The 14,763-nt window shown below is 47.7% G+C and overlaps 1 protein-coding gene across 1 annotated transcript in view; it reads left to right on the plus strand.

The window, feature by feature from the left end:
* The first annotated feature begins 1,787 nt into the window (after positions 1-1,787).
* Positions 1,788-14,763, plus strand: part of SLC2A11 (solute carrier family 2 (facilitated glucose transporter), member 11) — a 21,805-nt gene continuing 8,829 nt past the window's right edge. The window contains exons 1-8 of the mRNA XM_006903024.1: positions 1,788-1,829; positions 2,862-2,960; positions 4,850-5,010; positions 7,413-7,537; positions 12,363-12,492; positions 13,393-13,541; positions 14,103-14,290; positions 14,663-14,716. Of these exons, the coding sequence (XP_006903086.1) occupies positions 1,788-1,829; positions 2,862-2,960; positions 4,850-5,010; positions 7,413-7,537; positions 12,363-12,492; positions 13,393-13,541; positions 14,103-14,290; positions 14,663-14,716 (948 nt within the window). The remainder of the gene's footprint in view (positions 1,830-2,861; positions 2,961-4,849; positions 5,011-7,412; positions 7,538-12,362; positions 12,493-13,392; positions 13,542-14,102; positions 14,291-14,662; positions 14,717-14,763) is intronic.

A 14,763-nucleotide genomic window follows, 5' to 3' on the forward strand; every position in this document is an offset into this window, starting at 1 on the left:
CACCAGTGGGCCGATTGGCAGTATTGGGATGGATGGTGAAGAGATTGAGATTGTTCATGGTTTTGGTTTGCTTGGCTCTACAATCAACACGCTTGGCACCAGCAGCCAGGAAATTAAAAGACATATTGTGATGGGAAAGTCTCTGGTTTGAGACCTCTCTAAAGTGCTGAAGTACAACAATGTCAGCCTGGAGACTAAGGTGAGCCTGACATATGCCATGGTCTTTGCAATCACTTGATATGCATCAGAGAGATGGACAATGACTAGGGAGGATAGAAGAAGAATTGATGCCTTTGAGCCTTGCTGTTGGAGAAGAGTACTGAATGTACCATGGACTGCCAGGAATTTTTTGTTATTGCTTCTAATTTTCCATTTATTCTCCCTATTTAATCATGCATAACAACAACATAGAGAGCACTCAGTTGGCCTGGTAGGCACAAAGTGATGCTACCAAGTCAAAGGTGGGTGATTTTAATCTGTGTTCCTCAGGTCTGGTTTTAATTGTTTTTGGTCAAGCATTCTTATAAGTGGTATAGCAGTGGTCTGTCCACTTGCTGTACAGAGGTAACTCGTGGTTGCTGTGATGCTGGACACTGTGACACTAATGTGTCAAATGCGATAATGGTTACCTATGGTGGACAGTGTTTGGTGGAGCTCCCTGATTAAAACAAGCTTGGAAGCAGGAGTGGCATCCAGTTCTGAAATGGCTTGCCTTTGGAAACTCTATGAATGTGGAGAAATGACGAAAGTTATACAGGTGTTCAGGTCTTTTGTTCATAGGGTCACTATGAGTCGTCTATGATTTGATGGCACTTAACAACAACACAACAATTCTGAATTTGACTTTGATTTTTGTTATTGCTTCTAATTTTCCATTTATTCTGTATTTAATCATGCATAATTGTGTGATTTTTTAAAAATTTTATTCTGTGTTTTCTGTGTTGTTATTTTAGAAGAGACTCAAGTAACATTCTTTTTTAATTCCTTGACAGAAACTTCCAATAACCTTTCTGCCTCAGAAAGATCTTCATTTTCTATATTTTGGTTACTTCATTTGTTCCATCTTATCTTGCTTTTTTTCTGGTTTGGGGTTATCTTTTGGCTCCTAGACTTGTGGTTAGAGACAGGATGTCTGGGCTTCAATTGTCTGTGGGTGAGACTCCCAGTTTGTGGCAGAGAAGGGCCCTGAGCGGTTGGTTTGGCTAGATGTCGTACCAGGCAGGGAGTGTTGGCGCATTTCCAGTGATATGTAGTGGGTGTGAGTAATCACTGCCAACCTCAAATTTTCAAGGCACCTCTGCTAACCTGGGGGCTGTCTGCAGGCCAGGCGTGGCCCAGCCCAAGTCCCAGAGGGAGTCTGCCCATTTAGAGCCATGGAAGCTTCCAGCACCATATACAGCATGGTGTGGGCCTGGGATCAGTTGGAGCCAAGGAAGGTTAGGGAACACTGCCATCCACCTGGTGGGTGGTGGGGTTGAAAGTTACTACCCCCAGCTCAGAAAAAGCCCTGAAAACAAGGGGGACATATGGCTCTTTCCTATCAGCAAGCTGTCAGCATGGGCACCACCCCTTCCCCAGGTCCCCACAGCAAATAAACCAGCATTGCCACGCTGTTTAGGATGTCCAGCTGTCTTCTCGGTCTGTATTCTTCTTCCCTTAGGATCCCTGCTTTCCAGGCTTCTATTTCTTTCCAGATGTCTTTGCTGTCGAGGGATTGACCTGCTGCTTGTCTGCTCCACTGTCTTGCCTGGATGTGGCAAGACTTGTAGCAGGGCCGTGTCCTCTAGATGCCCCTTCCCCAGGCGCCCAGCACCGGGTCTCCCCTGATGGTGAGGACTAGCCACTTCTGTCCTCTGGCCAGCTGGATCTGCACCATTCCCAGCCCTGGCACGCATCTAGAATGTGACTCACAGAGGACCAGAGGCCTCATGAGGCCTTCAGCTAAGCATTCTCTGCCCTGATACATATAACTAAATATTAAAGCAAGTAACAGTAATAATATATTAACATCAAGGACTGTGCGTCTGCTTGCTGACTTATCAGAACAAGAAAGTATGGTTTCTTGGGAAAAGATTGGTGACTTGAATTTCTGTAAAATTGAATGCTGTGTGTCAGGAAAAGGGAAGCAGTTGTCTTTGGACTTCTCAAGGAGTGGGGAGCTTTGCTCCAGCTGCACCCTAACAGGTGTTACTCCGTACATTCAGTGAGGAAAGCTCTCTGAGAGCGGAGGGACTGAGATGGCACCCACCTGTACCTTCCTGCAGCTCATCCCCTGCCCTGCAGGATCATGAGGCCCCTCCACAACTGCCAGTGAGAGTAGACAGGTGGTGGCAGGGAAGTCCCTCCCCACTCCCAAACTCAGCCAGACTGTTCTCCCCCACCCCCCACCCCAGAATCCAGCGGCCCAGGGAAGAGGAGAAGAAGAGGGCCTCTCCAGATCAGTGAAATGGTAGTAGGCGGCTGGGCATGCAGTAGGAATGTCCTGAATGTTCCCAGGGGAGCCCTGGGCTAGGGGGTGGAGCCCTGGGCTCAGGAGTTGGGGCCCTAGGTTCAGAGGGTGGAGCTCTAAGCTCAGGAGATGGCGCTCTGGAGGTGGCTCCCTGGACTAGGAGGTGGCACAAGGCTCCTTGGGGATGGAGGTACCAGAGAAGTCTTAAGGGAGAAATCAGGATTCTGCTGTCCCCTCCAGCACGGAGATCCAGATAACTCCTGGCCTTCTCTAGGTTTTCGTTTCCTCACCTGCAATTTGGACCCATCACTGTCTGGTTCAAATCATCTGTAGCGCTGTGAATGGAGGTTTCCAGTCCTGGGAGGGAGGTGGTGGCTGTCACTGGTCACTGTTTTCTCTGCTCTCTCCTCAGGCTCAGGGCAGGGTCCTGCTGCTGACCGCCTGTGCCGCTGGCATTGGAGGGACATTTCAATTTGGCTACAACCTGTCCATCATCAATGCACCTACCGTGGTATGTGTACCCCTGTGCCCGCTGCTACTGAGTGGAGGGGGGACCAGGGACTGCCTGCCTGCTGCAGCCCACCAGCCCAGTGCCCACTGGGGGACCTTTTCTCCTACAAATCTACCTTCACCTGGCAGGGAGGACCCCATCTCCCACCTAGGCATCTGGCAGTTTCTGAGTGAGCTCTGCACCCTTCCTGAACCCCTTAGTGCCTGATTTCAACACTGACTTTGCTACTCACACAAGGATGCACCCTGGAGCCTGAGGGGCAACCTGGCTTCTTCCCTCCCTCCTGAGGAAACCATTCGCTTCCTAACGGCTTGGCTCTGTATGATCTTCACTGTGATGTTGTTCAGGCATCCCAGTTCCCTGTTGTTCACTGGGTCTCCACTTACAACTCTGCCGCCCAAGCAGGTTAAGGGCAGGTTCACAAATAGCCAGTGATGGTCTCAGGGTTCCTTTGAGCCTCCTCCCTTGGGAAGTCCCCTCTGCCTCATCTACAGAAAACCTCCGTGAACCACTCCCAAACACCTCAGCTGCTGGGAAACCTTGCTTCAGCACCTCAGCTGCGAAAGATGCAAACTCACTATGAAGTCCAGAAGCAAGTGTGTAACAGAAGCCGAGTGTATTAGCAACTATGCTTGATTTTAAAATGTGTGCTGCAGTGAAAGCAGGTTGAGGCCCCATGCAGCATCAGCTGCAGACAGAGAAGATTAGGGCATTTGTCCATGCACCATTGACTAGAGGGGAGTAGTCACAGCAATTCCAAGGGGGCCTTTTCCATTTTTACACTGTGCCTTATTTTAGGTATCTGCTACCTCCTGGGGTGGATCATAAAATGTGTATAAGGGTTAACATCAATCAGGTTATTTGTGATTTCCCAGAACACACATTTATTCCTCTAGGGTCAGAAGATCAGCAAAATGGAATCACTTTGGTTTCAACCAACCTTATAAACAAACTAGGGTGTCTCCAGCCTCAGTGCCACTGCCATCACCACAGCCATGAGTAGGTTGGTTTACTCCTGTACTTCAGTCCTGCTGAGATCTCCAGACACCTGAGTCACCATCTGGGTCCCTCATCACTGGCTTAGAAGGGGTTAGGGTTGCCCATGGCATGTAGGGGCAGAACTCTAGGTACCAGACCTTGGGATAAGACTGTGACTCTCCCCACTGCCTCACCCCGTGCTCCACTCTGTGGACAAGCTAGCTGCTGTCACCAAGTTGCTGTCAAATGGGTTCCCCCTCCCCACCGCCTTCCTGCCCCAAGAATCGGCTAATTGGAATGATTCCTTTATTATGCACAGATAGAAGGAACATCTTAAAAGCAAAGTAGCCCCTAAAAACAAAGTTTATGCTCTGTTTCATTTACACTTCCATGCCATTACCAACCTGGACCAAAAGGCTTCATCTGATTCTGTTTCCCCTTTTTGTAACACCTATTGTACATTTCCCCTTTTCTGTGCTATGTGGACACCCTGAATATTCTGGTCTCTGATAAAAATGAAGACATGAGGTTTCTACCCATATAGAAAGTTCTCTCTTACCTAGGAATAAAGGAGCTTTGCTAGCAAGGTGCAGGAATGCCGAGTGGGCAGCACAGAGGTTTCTGTGAATTGGATGTTTAAATTGGTCATAGAATTTCAGAATCAGCTCAATATTCAGCAGCTGTGTGGCTGCTTTACACGAAAACAGTGGGAAAGGGCGCAGGAAAACCTGGAAGCCCCTCAGAAAACCAGGCTGCAGGAGAAGTGCTGTATGGGGGCAGTGCAGTGCCCCCTCACACTGGCTTTCATCATCTGGTCCAGCTGGTGAGGGGCAGGGCTGCTCAGAGAGCAGTGTGGGTGGGGCAGTCCATGGATCCCCCTTCAGGACACTGACCATTGTCTCTATCCACAGTACATTCAGCAGTTCACCAATGCCACCTGGAGGGCAAGGACTGGCCAGCCACTGCCTGACCACCTGGTCCTGCTCATGTGGTCCCTCATCGTGTCTCTGTACTCCCTGGGAGGCCTCTTGGGAGCACTGCTGGCAGGGCCCCTAGCCATCATGCTGGGGAGGTGAGTACTCCCTGTGGACCCCCACTGGCCCTCATCGGGGTGCAACATCCCATTCTGCAGACTGAGGAAGTGAGAGAAAGCCCACCTCCATGCCCTGCTCAGCTCTCACTCTGCCCAGAGCATCTTCATCAAGGAGTCATGTTTGCAGGGCACTGGAGACCACCTCCCTGCCCTGGAGGACTCCCGGGTTCCACTTCAAGTCTGCTCACAGTGACCTTGAAAAGCCAACCAGTCTATGGCTGTGGGGTCATTTTTGCCTCGGGGAGACATATGTGTGGAGCAAAACTGCGCTTCAGGGCCTCTAGCGGCTCACATCTCTTCACAGATGGCAGCCTGCCCTCCAGAGTGTCTGATGGAGGATTACACCTGGGAACTTTGTTTCGTAGTTGAGTGTTTACCAGTTTGGATTCCCAAGGGTCCCTTTATTTGACTTTAAACAGGTATTTTTCCCCCTCAGATCCCACGTTTCTTCCCTGTATCTAACTATAAAATATTACAATAAATAGAAAGACTTTAGAGAAGGCCTTCAGAAAGACAAGACTGAAAGACAGCTGAAGAGATTTCAGTAGCAAGAGTTAATTGGGACTTTCAGGGAGTGAATCAGGGAGCTCTCCTGGCCTAGTGGTAAGGAATTGCACTGCCAGCTCACAGGTAGGCAGTTTGGATCTACCAGATGCTCCAGAGGAGAAAGATGGCCAGTCTCCTCTCTTGTGATTTTCATCCTCTAAAAACCTGCTATGGGTCCTGACTCAGCAGCACACAACAACAACAGGAGTAAACTGGGAGCTCTAGTTCCTTAGTAGTAAGGAAGTATGCTGCCAGCCCAAAGATACATGATTTGAATCCACCAGCCTGCCCCATGAGAGAAAAATGGGCAGTCTCCTTTTGTGCGATTTACTGACTGAAAACCCGCTGGAGGATCCTTTGTGAGTTACTTCCAACTCAGTGATACTCAACAACAGCTGGAATAAATAAATGGCTTCAGTATGTGCAGCTGCAATCCCATTCTCCCCTCAGCTCTCTGTATTCCATATTCGGAATCCAGAAAGGAAGCTTATGTTGGTCCAGGTGGGTCACATGACTCACCTGAGAAAGAAGGGGGGGTAAAGGAACAGTACGTAGAAAAGCAAGGAGTTAGAGTCAGGGGAGCCAAATGTAGTTGTCTCAAAAGATAACCCAGGCACAAGGGATTTCATTGCTCATGAAAGATGGATCTTGGTTGAAAGCAGAAGATGCCAGAAAGATGATTACTTGTGCTTTATTTTCTATGCAGAGGAATACAGCTGTGTGAATTATAAAAATTATGGGTAACCCAGAGAAGAAAAGGAATCCTACTTAATTGTGTTCATGAGAGACCTATGTGTAGACCAAGAAGCCGTTGTCTGAACAAAAGAGAACACTGAGGTTTAAAATGAAGGAAGATGTGTGTCAGGGTTACATCCTTTCTCCACACCTATTCAATCTGTATGCTAAGCAAATCATTGAAGAAAGTGGACTGTATGAGGAAGAGAGTAGCATTAGGATTGGAGGAAGACTTACGGCAGCTTGCATTATGTAGATGACACAACCTTGTTTGCAGAAGGTGAAAAAGACTTACACTGACTGCAGAAGATCTACAGTCTTCGTTATTAATTACATCTCAACATCAAGAAAGCGGAATTCCTTTTCTAGTAGGTCCAGGACCTCTCTAAAGTGCTAAAACACAAAATATCAAATTAAAGACTAAGGTACACCTGATCTGTGTTTTTTTTTCTGTTGCTTCCAATTTACCTGAAAGTTGGACATTGAGTAGAGAAGAACTGACGCTTTTAAATTGTGTTGAAGAAGAGTACTGATTTTCCCATGCATTTTCAAAAACGAACAAGTCAGTCTTGAAGGAAGGTCAACTGACATGCTGCTTAGAGGGAAGGATGGTGAAACTTTATCTCACATGCTTTGGGCATGAAATCAGAAGAGGCCAAAGTCAATGGCTAGGAAAGTCATGCTGGGCAATAAACCCTCTACTTGGCAATGACCTTGAGCATGGTGGAGATTGTGAGAATGGTGCAGGAATGGGGAAGTCTTCACTCTGTTGTTCATAGGGTTACTATGATTCATTACATGTGAGTCAGTATTGACTAGATGGCACCTGGCAAGAACGATCTTCACAGGAGCAGCCTACCACATCTTTCTCTCATGGGATAATTGATGTATTCGAACCCTGAGTCTTTCTGTTGGTAGCCAAGCCCTTTAACCTCTGTGCTATCAGGGCTCCTATATGTTGCTTTGACACCTCCGAACAATTCAAGAGGTCTCCTTTTCTCCATCCCCACGTAGGTCTCAGTAGTGCTAGATTACCTTGCAAAGATGAGTTCTTGGGACTAAGCCCAGAGCTGACTTGTCCCGTGTGCCTCCTCCCCAAGGAAAAAGTCCCTCCTGGTTAATAACGTCTTCGTGGTGGCTGCAGTGTTCCTGTTTGGCTTCAGCCGCAAAGCCGGTTCCTTTGAGATGATTATGCTGGGCAGGCTGCTGGTTGGAGTAAGCGCAGGTAGGCAAGAGTCGCAGCCAAGCCCCTCCCAAGTCCCTCCATCTCCTGATTATGCATGCTTCTCTCTTTTTATCCCTTCCTTTTTTTAAATTAAGATTTTAATGAAAGTTTCTAGAGAGCTTCGGTTTCTATTCATTCATAGTTGCATTTTCTTCCTTGCTCCCCCTCACCCCCAGTTCACTTTTTCTTTGGAAAAAAAATTATTTCATTGTTATACAGCCCTCCCCCCACCCAGTCCACTTTACTATGCAGCTCTTATTCTGGACTCTTGTCATGCCAATAATACCTAATCATATATTCCTTTTATACAGTTCTCTCCCTCCACTGTTTCAATGCTTTATACATTATTTATCCCCTCTTTTCTTAGTTTCCCCCAACCCCCATGTCATCCTGTTTTTTAACAGTGGCATTATACAGTATTTGTCTTTTTGTGACTGAGATATTTCACTCCAGGGACACCCATTTTGTATATTTCGTGAGTTCTTTGTTTTTCAGTGCTGCATAATATTCCATTGTGTGAATATACCACAGCTTCTCTATCCATTCATTTGTTGATGGACACTTGGGTTGTTTCCAATTCTTTCCTATTGTGGACAAAGCAGAAATAAACATGGGTGTCTAGTGCTTCTCTTTTTTTAAAAAGAGAAATTTATAAAGACAGGGTAATGATGGGCAAGGTCCAGTGGCAATTGAGTTTATAAAACATAATGTATGAGAATGATTGTATGAACCACAATGTGAATGAAGAATAGTGTGAAACACAATGTATATAAACTTTTTGTAAGCAAACCAATTTTTTTTAAAAAACAACATAAAATAGAATATATAAATGATTGTATGAAACACAGTATAAATAAAAGATTGTGCCCATCAACAAACAAATGGATAGAGAATCTCTGGTATATTCACACAATGGAATACTATACAGCACTGAAAAACAAAGAACTCACGAAATATTATGCAAAATGGGTGACCCTGGAGGACATTATGCTAAGTGGAATATCTCAGTCATAAAAGGACAAATATTGCATAAGGCCACTGTTGTGAAATGGGACTGACATCGGGATTGAGGGAAGACAGAGAAGGAGGAATGATGTGTACTGCATTGAAACAGATGAGGGAGAGAACTTTTTAAAAAGGATATATGATTGGGTATTATTTTCATGACAGGAGTCCAGAATGAAGGCTGCACAGTGGAGTGGACTTGGGGGAAGGAATTGCATAATAATGAAAGCGTTTTTCTTTTACTTTTCAAAGAGAAGAATAAACTGGGGGTGAGGGGGTGGACAGGGAGAAAAATGCAACAGTAAATGAATGGAAACCCTAAGTCTATAAACTTTAATTAAAATTAATTTTAAAATGTATAAAAATTTGAAAGAAAAAATACTGTATAAAACACAACTATATAAATGAAACATAATGTAAAGGGATTATTACATAAAAACCAACCAAAAAAAATTTTTTTTTAAAAAAAGAGAAAGTTTGGCTTTCTAAAGGTTCCAAAAGAATCATGAGAAGGCATAAATAAAAATTGATACTCAAAGTTGAAAAAATTATATTGGTTTTCTTACAAAGTTTGTATACATTGTGTTTCATACAATTGTTCCCATCCATTATGTTTTATAAAATTAATCACCATTAGACTTTGCCTACCATTATCCTATCTTTTCAGGTCCCTATTAGGTATTTCCCATTTCCTTATGCCCTCCCTCCACCCACCTCTGTTTTTCTGATGATTAACTGCTAAGCGGGTTCCTTTGAGACTATGCTGGACAGGTTTATAAACTTTCAAAGGTTTATAAAATTACTGCTTATTGCCATCAAGTTGATTCTGACTCATGGGGCCCTCCCTCAGGTCTCCAAAGCTGCAGATCTTTATAGCAGCAGATTGTGCATCTTTCTCCTGCTGGACTCAAACTCCCAGCCTTTTGGTTAGCTGCCCAGTATATCACACATTCTGCCTCCACGGTTCCTTCATGGAAATTGTTGTGTGTACTGTCAAGTTGGAACCCATGTATAGCTGACCCTGCGGTGGGTTTTTAGATTCTGTGGATTGCTTGGGAGTTGATTGCCCATCTTCTTCCCGTGGAGTGATGACAGATTTGAACCACATGCCTTTGGCTTGACAGCATAATTCTTTACCACTAGGCCACCAGATTTCCCTGTAAATTTAATTGACACCTGAAAACTTGATATTACAAACGACAGCATTGTGCGGGAGTAGAGGGACAGACCTCTCTAGACTTTTACCAACAGAGGCTTTGTATTTGAGCATCATGAAGCCCTGGGCTTCCTGATGACTGAGGTGTAGATATTGACAATGTTGTTGTTATTGTGTGCTGTCAAGTTGGAACTGACCCGTAGCTGACCCCTCCAGTGGATTTTCAGAGGCTATAAATCACATAGGAGGAGATTGCCCATTTTCCTCCTGTGGAGCAGCTGGTGGATTCGAACCTTTGGGATTGCAGCACAATTCCCTATCACTAAGCCACCAGATCTCCCTAGACAAAGGCAGTAAGTTTTCTGATCTCTCCTACAGAGGAAGAACAGCTTGCTAGGGACTGTTGGTTTCTGGGGCTTGTCACTTGGGATAATACAGTTTTGAGTGTATTCACAAGGAGACATATGGCCTCGGGAAAGTCTGCTGTCAGGTAATTCTCAAAATCACTGGGGAGCAACAATGTCAGTTTGAGGAAGAAGGTGCCCTTGGTTCAGGCCATGGTCTTTTAAATCACTTGCTATGCATCTGAGAGCTGGACAGGGAACAAGGATGACAGCAGAATTGATGTCTTTGGGTTGTGTTGGAGGAGAGTACTGAATATCCCATGGACTGCCGAAAGAACAAACAGCTGTGTCTTGGAGAAGGTGCGGCCAGAGTGCTCCTTGAAGCCAAAGATGACAAAGCTTCATCTTACATACATTGAACATTTTGTTGCTAGGAGAGGCCATTCCTTGGAAAGGGACGTCATACTTAGAAGGGTGGAAGGACAGCGAAACCATGTGAATTGACACAGTGACAGCAGTGGTGGGCTCTAATGTGCAAGCAAGTGTGAGGATGGCGTAGGATTAGGACAGGGTTCATAGTTCATCTACTGTTCATAGGGTTACTAGGACTTGTACTTGACCTCTTGCACTTCCCCAGTTTACATGGCTGTTGTTAACATCTGGTTCCTTGTCTGTTCCTGTGAAGCAGCTTACCCTCAAACCTTGTTGTTGTTGTTGTTAAGTATTGTCGAATTGTAGAGGACTCATAGCTACCCTATGAACAAAAAACCTGAACACTTGTATAACTTTTATCGTTTCTCCATGTTCATAGAGTTTCACAAACTATCTCATATATGTCTTGGCTGGGTGGCTCCAGCTTAAGGTCTCTCATGGGAGTAAGATCAAGCTCTCACTCAGCCCTGCAGTTCCTTAAAGGTTTGCCTGGTGCTGGAGGAGTGGCCCCCAAAGATGTCTTACTCACGTGACTGTTGATAGGAGGCCTCAGCTCCTCAGCCCTTGGATGTCTTGCGTGTCCTCTCATGGCAGCCTGCTTCCCCTTCAGTGAGTGGCTAAGAGAGAGCAAGAAGTCCTGAGGCTTTCTGCATTCTAATCCCAAAAGTCAAACATCAGTTTTCATACATCCTGTGCTTTAGGAGAGGGCGTTCTGGTGGCTTAGTGGCGAAGAGTTACACTGCTAACCCAAAGACACCAAGTTCAAATCCACCAGCTGCTCCATGGAAGAAAGGTAGACAGTCTCCTCCTGTGCTGTTTGCTGCCTCTGAAAACCCCCTGGAAGGTTAGCTCTGAGTCAGTTCCAACGTCACAATATTCTACAACAACCTACCTTAGGAGGGAGGCACTAAGAACAGTCAGCACACGTGGGGAGAGTAATAAACACAGACTTTGTCCTTGTGTTCCAAGTACCCAGAAGAAGAGATTCCTCCTCAAGAGTTTGTAGGAAGAGCAGAGACACCTCGTATTTTGTGGCGTCCCCGCCCTGCCCACCCAGTGCTTGTAGATCGCCAATCACACAGTCATTTTTCCAGCCTGTGGTTGGGAGGGAGAATGGAGCCACATTTCCTGCACAGCTCTTCATCTACGGGGCTTTTATCCCTTGGCCTCATTATTCATCCTGTGTGATGGACTGTGGAAGTGATTGTTAGGTGCCATCAAGTCCACTATGATTCACATGAATCCACAGTGATTCACGTGAGTGCCTTATGAACAGCTTCCCTGCACCTTGCCCTAGCCCATGCCATCAAGATGATGTCCACCATACTCAAGCCCATTGTTGCAGTCTCTGTGTCTGTCTACCTCATTGAGGGTCTTCCTCTCTTTCACTCACCCTCCACCTTTCCTAGCATGATGTCTTTTTCTAAGGACTGGCCCGTCCTGATTACATGCCTACAGTATGTGACATTAAGTTTCGCCTTCCTTGCCTCTAAGATTCTCATCACTGGGCTGATGGGCAGCATCATGATAGTGAAAAGATTGAGATGGTTAACGGCTTTAGGAACTGATCTGAGAAAACGCTCTCAGGAGCCCTGTTGTGTTTTGTCACATCAGAACCAACCCATGGCTGACCCTCCAGTGGGTTTTTGGAAGCAGTAAATCACACAGGAGGAGATTACACATCTTTCTCCGATGGAAAAATCACCTACCTTTGGGTTGCCAGCACAACTTCCTACCAGTCGGCCACCATGAATCCTAGAGGCATAGAATTTGAGTCCCTTTGGCTTTAGGACTTAGGATGCAGCAGATAAGGGGCTAGGTGTCCACGGAGGAGGCAGGCCGGTGTCACCCACTGGCTGACCCATCTCTCTTGTTCTCACTTGTCCAGGTGTGAGCATGAACATCCAGCCCATGTACCTGGGAGAGAGCGCGCCCAAGGAGTTCCGAGGCGCTGTTGCCATGAGCTCGTCGATTTTCACAGCCCTGGGAATCGTGATGGGACAGGTGGTCGGACTCAGGTAGCCAACCCCCTTATTCCACCTGAATGGGTGTGGGGTGCCAGTCCAGGTCCCTCTGTTTGCTTTCTCCCTATCCACCATGTAGCCTGAGTCCCCTGCCCACATCCATGTGATAACATACACAGCAGCTCTCAGTTAGCCAGACTCTGGAGCCTCACTTTCTGTGTCCTCACCAATTCAGAGGCCGTAGAATGTCTTCACAAAGGAGAGGGGGGTAATTGTTTCAAATCTCAGTGGGGGGAATGGAGAGGGGGTGTAATTAGAGCTTATGTAGGGAATGTAGCCTGACTAAATCAGAAAGATGGGCAGGTGGAGCCTGGACCCGGAGGAAGGAAAAGCAATAGTCACATGCCCTGGGGTCCCTTCTGAGGGGAACACCTTGGAATTCAGACCAGGAACTGCTTAGGAAGAGGCACAGGCAGTGCAGAACCCCTGCAGGTAGGTGAGGAGGTGGGCAAATGATCAAGTAGGCAGGTGGACAGGTGAACATTCATACAGACAGGCGGGTGGATAGGTGAGCATGCAGATAGAGGGACAAGTGAGCATGCAGATAGAGGGACAGGTGAGCATGCAGATGGGTAGACAGGTGGACAGCTGAGCATGTGAGCAAGTGGACAGGTGAGCTTATGGCTTAATAGGAAAAGTGGACATATGAGCATGCAGACAGGTGTGACAGGTGGACATATGAGCACGTGGGCAGGTCAGGTGGATAGGTGAGCTTGCCGGCAGATAGGCAGCTGGATAGGTGAATACCTGGGCAATTAGGCAGCTGGATAAGTGAACACATGGGCAGGTAGGCAGCTATATAGATAAGCACACGGGCAGGTGGACAGGTGAGGACCTGGGGAGTTATGCAGGCCTCTGGAAGGATATCTGGTCCCACCTCTTTTCCCTCCCCAGTGAGCTCCTGGGGAGCCCAGAGTCCTGGCCCCTGCTCCTGTCTAGCTGTCTGGTTCCTGGGGTGCTCCAGCTGGCCTCCCTGCCCCTGCTCCCCGAGAGTCCTCGCTACCTCCTCATCGACTGCGGGGACACTGACGCGTGCTTGGCAGGTGAGCCCCATCCTTGGGCCTGTGGACCACCAGAGTCTTGTCTGATATGGTATGTGAGTTCCTGCATCTTGGGTTTGATCCCTCCAGGGAGCACAGAGAAGTTCCCACACACAATGCGGGAAGAGATAAGCTGCAGTTTGATCAGCTCATTGGCGCTCCTTACAGAAATGAGGCCCTGGGACAATCCCACACCTCAGGCCATTGATGCTAAAATTTGTCTTCAAGAAAAATATAAAGTAAAGGGGATGGAGTTACAGTTCATGATGTTAGAACATGTTACAAAACTAGTCTGGGAACTGGCTCAGAGGAAATCATTCATGACGCATGGGCACAAGGGCAGCATACACATGTACCCACACCCCTCACACCTCAGATACTGACAAAGTAGGAAGCAGGCAGTGGTGCCACCTCAGAGGTGGGGGTTGGCCGAAGCTCTTTGAAAGCATGTCGCTCTCTACCATCTGGCCAGTGATCCATTGGTCTCTGTTCTCAGTCCTGGGACGACTGTCCTGGAGGCGGGGTAACTGGAGGAAGGTCACTCAGCCTAGCTTCTGTCCTCAGCCCTGCAGCGGCTGCGAGGTGATGGGGACGTGGCGACCGAATTAGCTGAGCTGGCCGAGGAGCGCGCCGCCTGCCAGGGTGGCCATGCAAGGCGCCCATGGGAGCTGTTCCAGGACCCAGCACTGCGTAGACAGGTGGTGACCCTCCTGGTGCTAGGCAGCGCCATGGAGCTCTGTGGGAATGACTCGGTGAGCATGAGGCCAGGGCACCGGGAGGTTGACCAGACCCTGTCTGCACTGTCGCACTGTCAGTGACCACTGGGATCAGGGCATCAGGAGGCCAAGTGGACCCAACCAACACTGTCAGTAACCACCAGGGCCAGGACACCGGGATGGAGTGGGCCCTGCCCCCACTGTCAGTGACCACTGGGGCCAGGGCATTGGGAAGTTGAGTGGAGCCTGCCCTGCACTATCAGTGTCCACTGGGACCAGGGTGCTGGGAGGCTGAGTGGTCCATGCCCGCCTGGTCAGTGACCACCCGGGCCAGGGCACCGGGAACCCTGGGAGGTGAAGGAGGAGGAAGGCCTGGGACCCTGAGCAGACCCTGGCTGCGTTGTCCAGGTGTATGCCTATGCGTCCTCAGTGTTCCAGGAGGCCGGTGTCCCTGCCGAGAAGGTTCAGTACGCCATCATCGGGACTGGGAGCTGCGAGCTGTTGACTGC

Source organism: Elephantulus edwardii, unplaced genomic scaffold, assembly GCF_000299155.1.
Source record: "Elephantulus edwardii isolate Elephantulus edwardi_28Jun2011 unplaced genomic scaffold, EleEdw1.0 scaffold00494, whole genome shotgun sequence".
Taxonomy (NCBI): domain Eukaryota; kingdom Metazoa; phylum Chordata; class Mammalia; order Macroscelidea; family Macroscelididae; genus Elephantulus; species Elephantulus edwardii.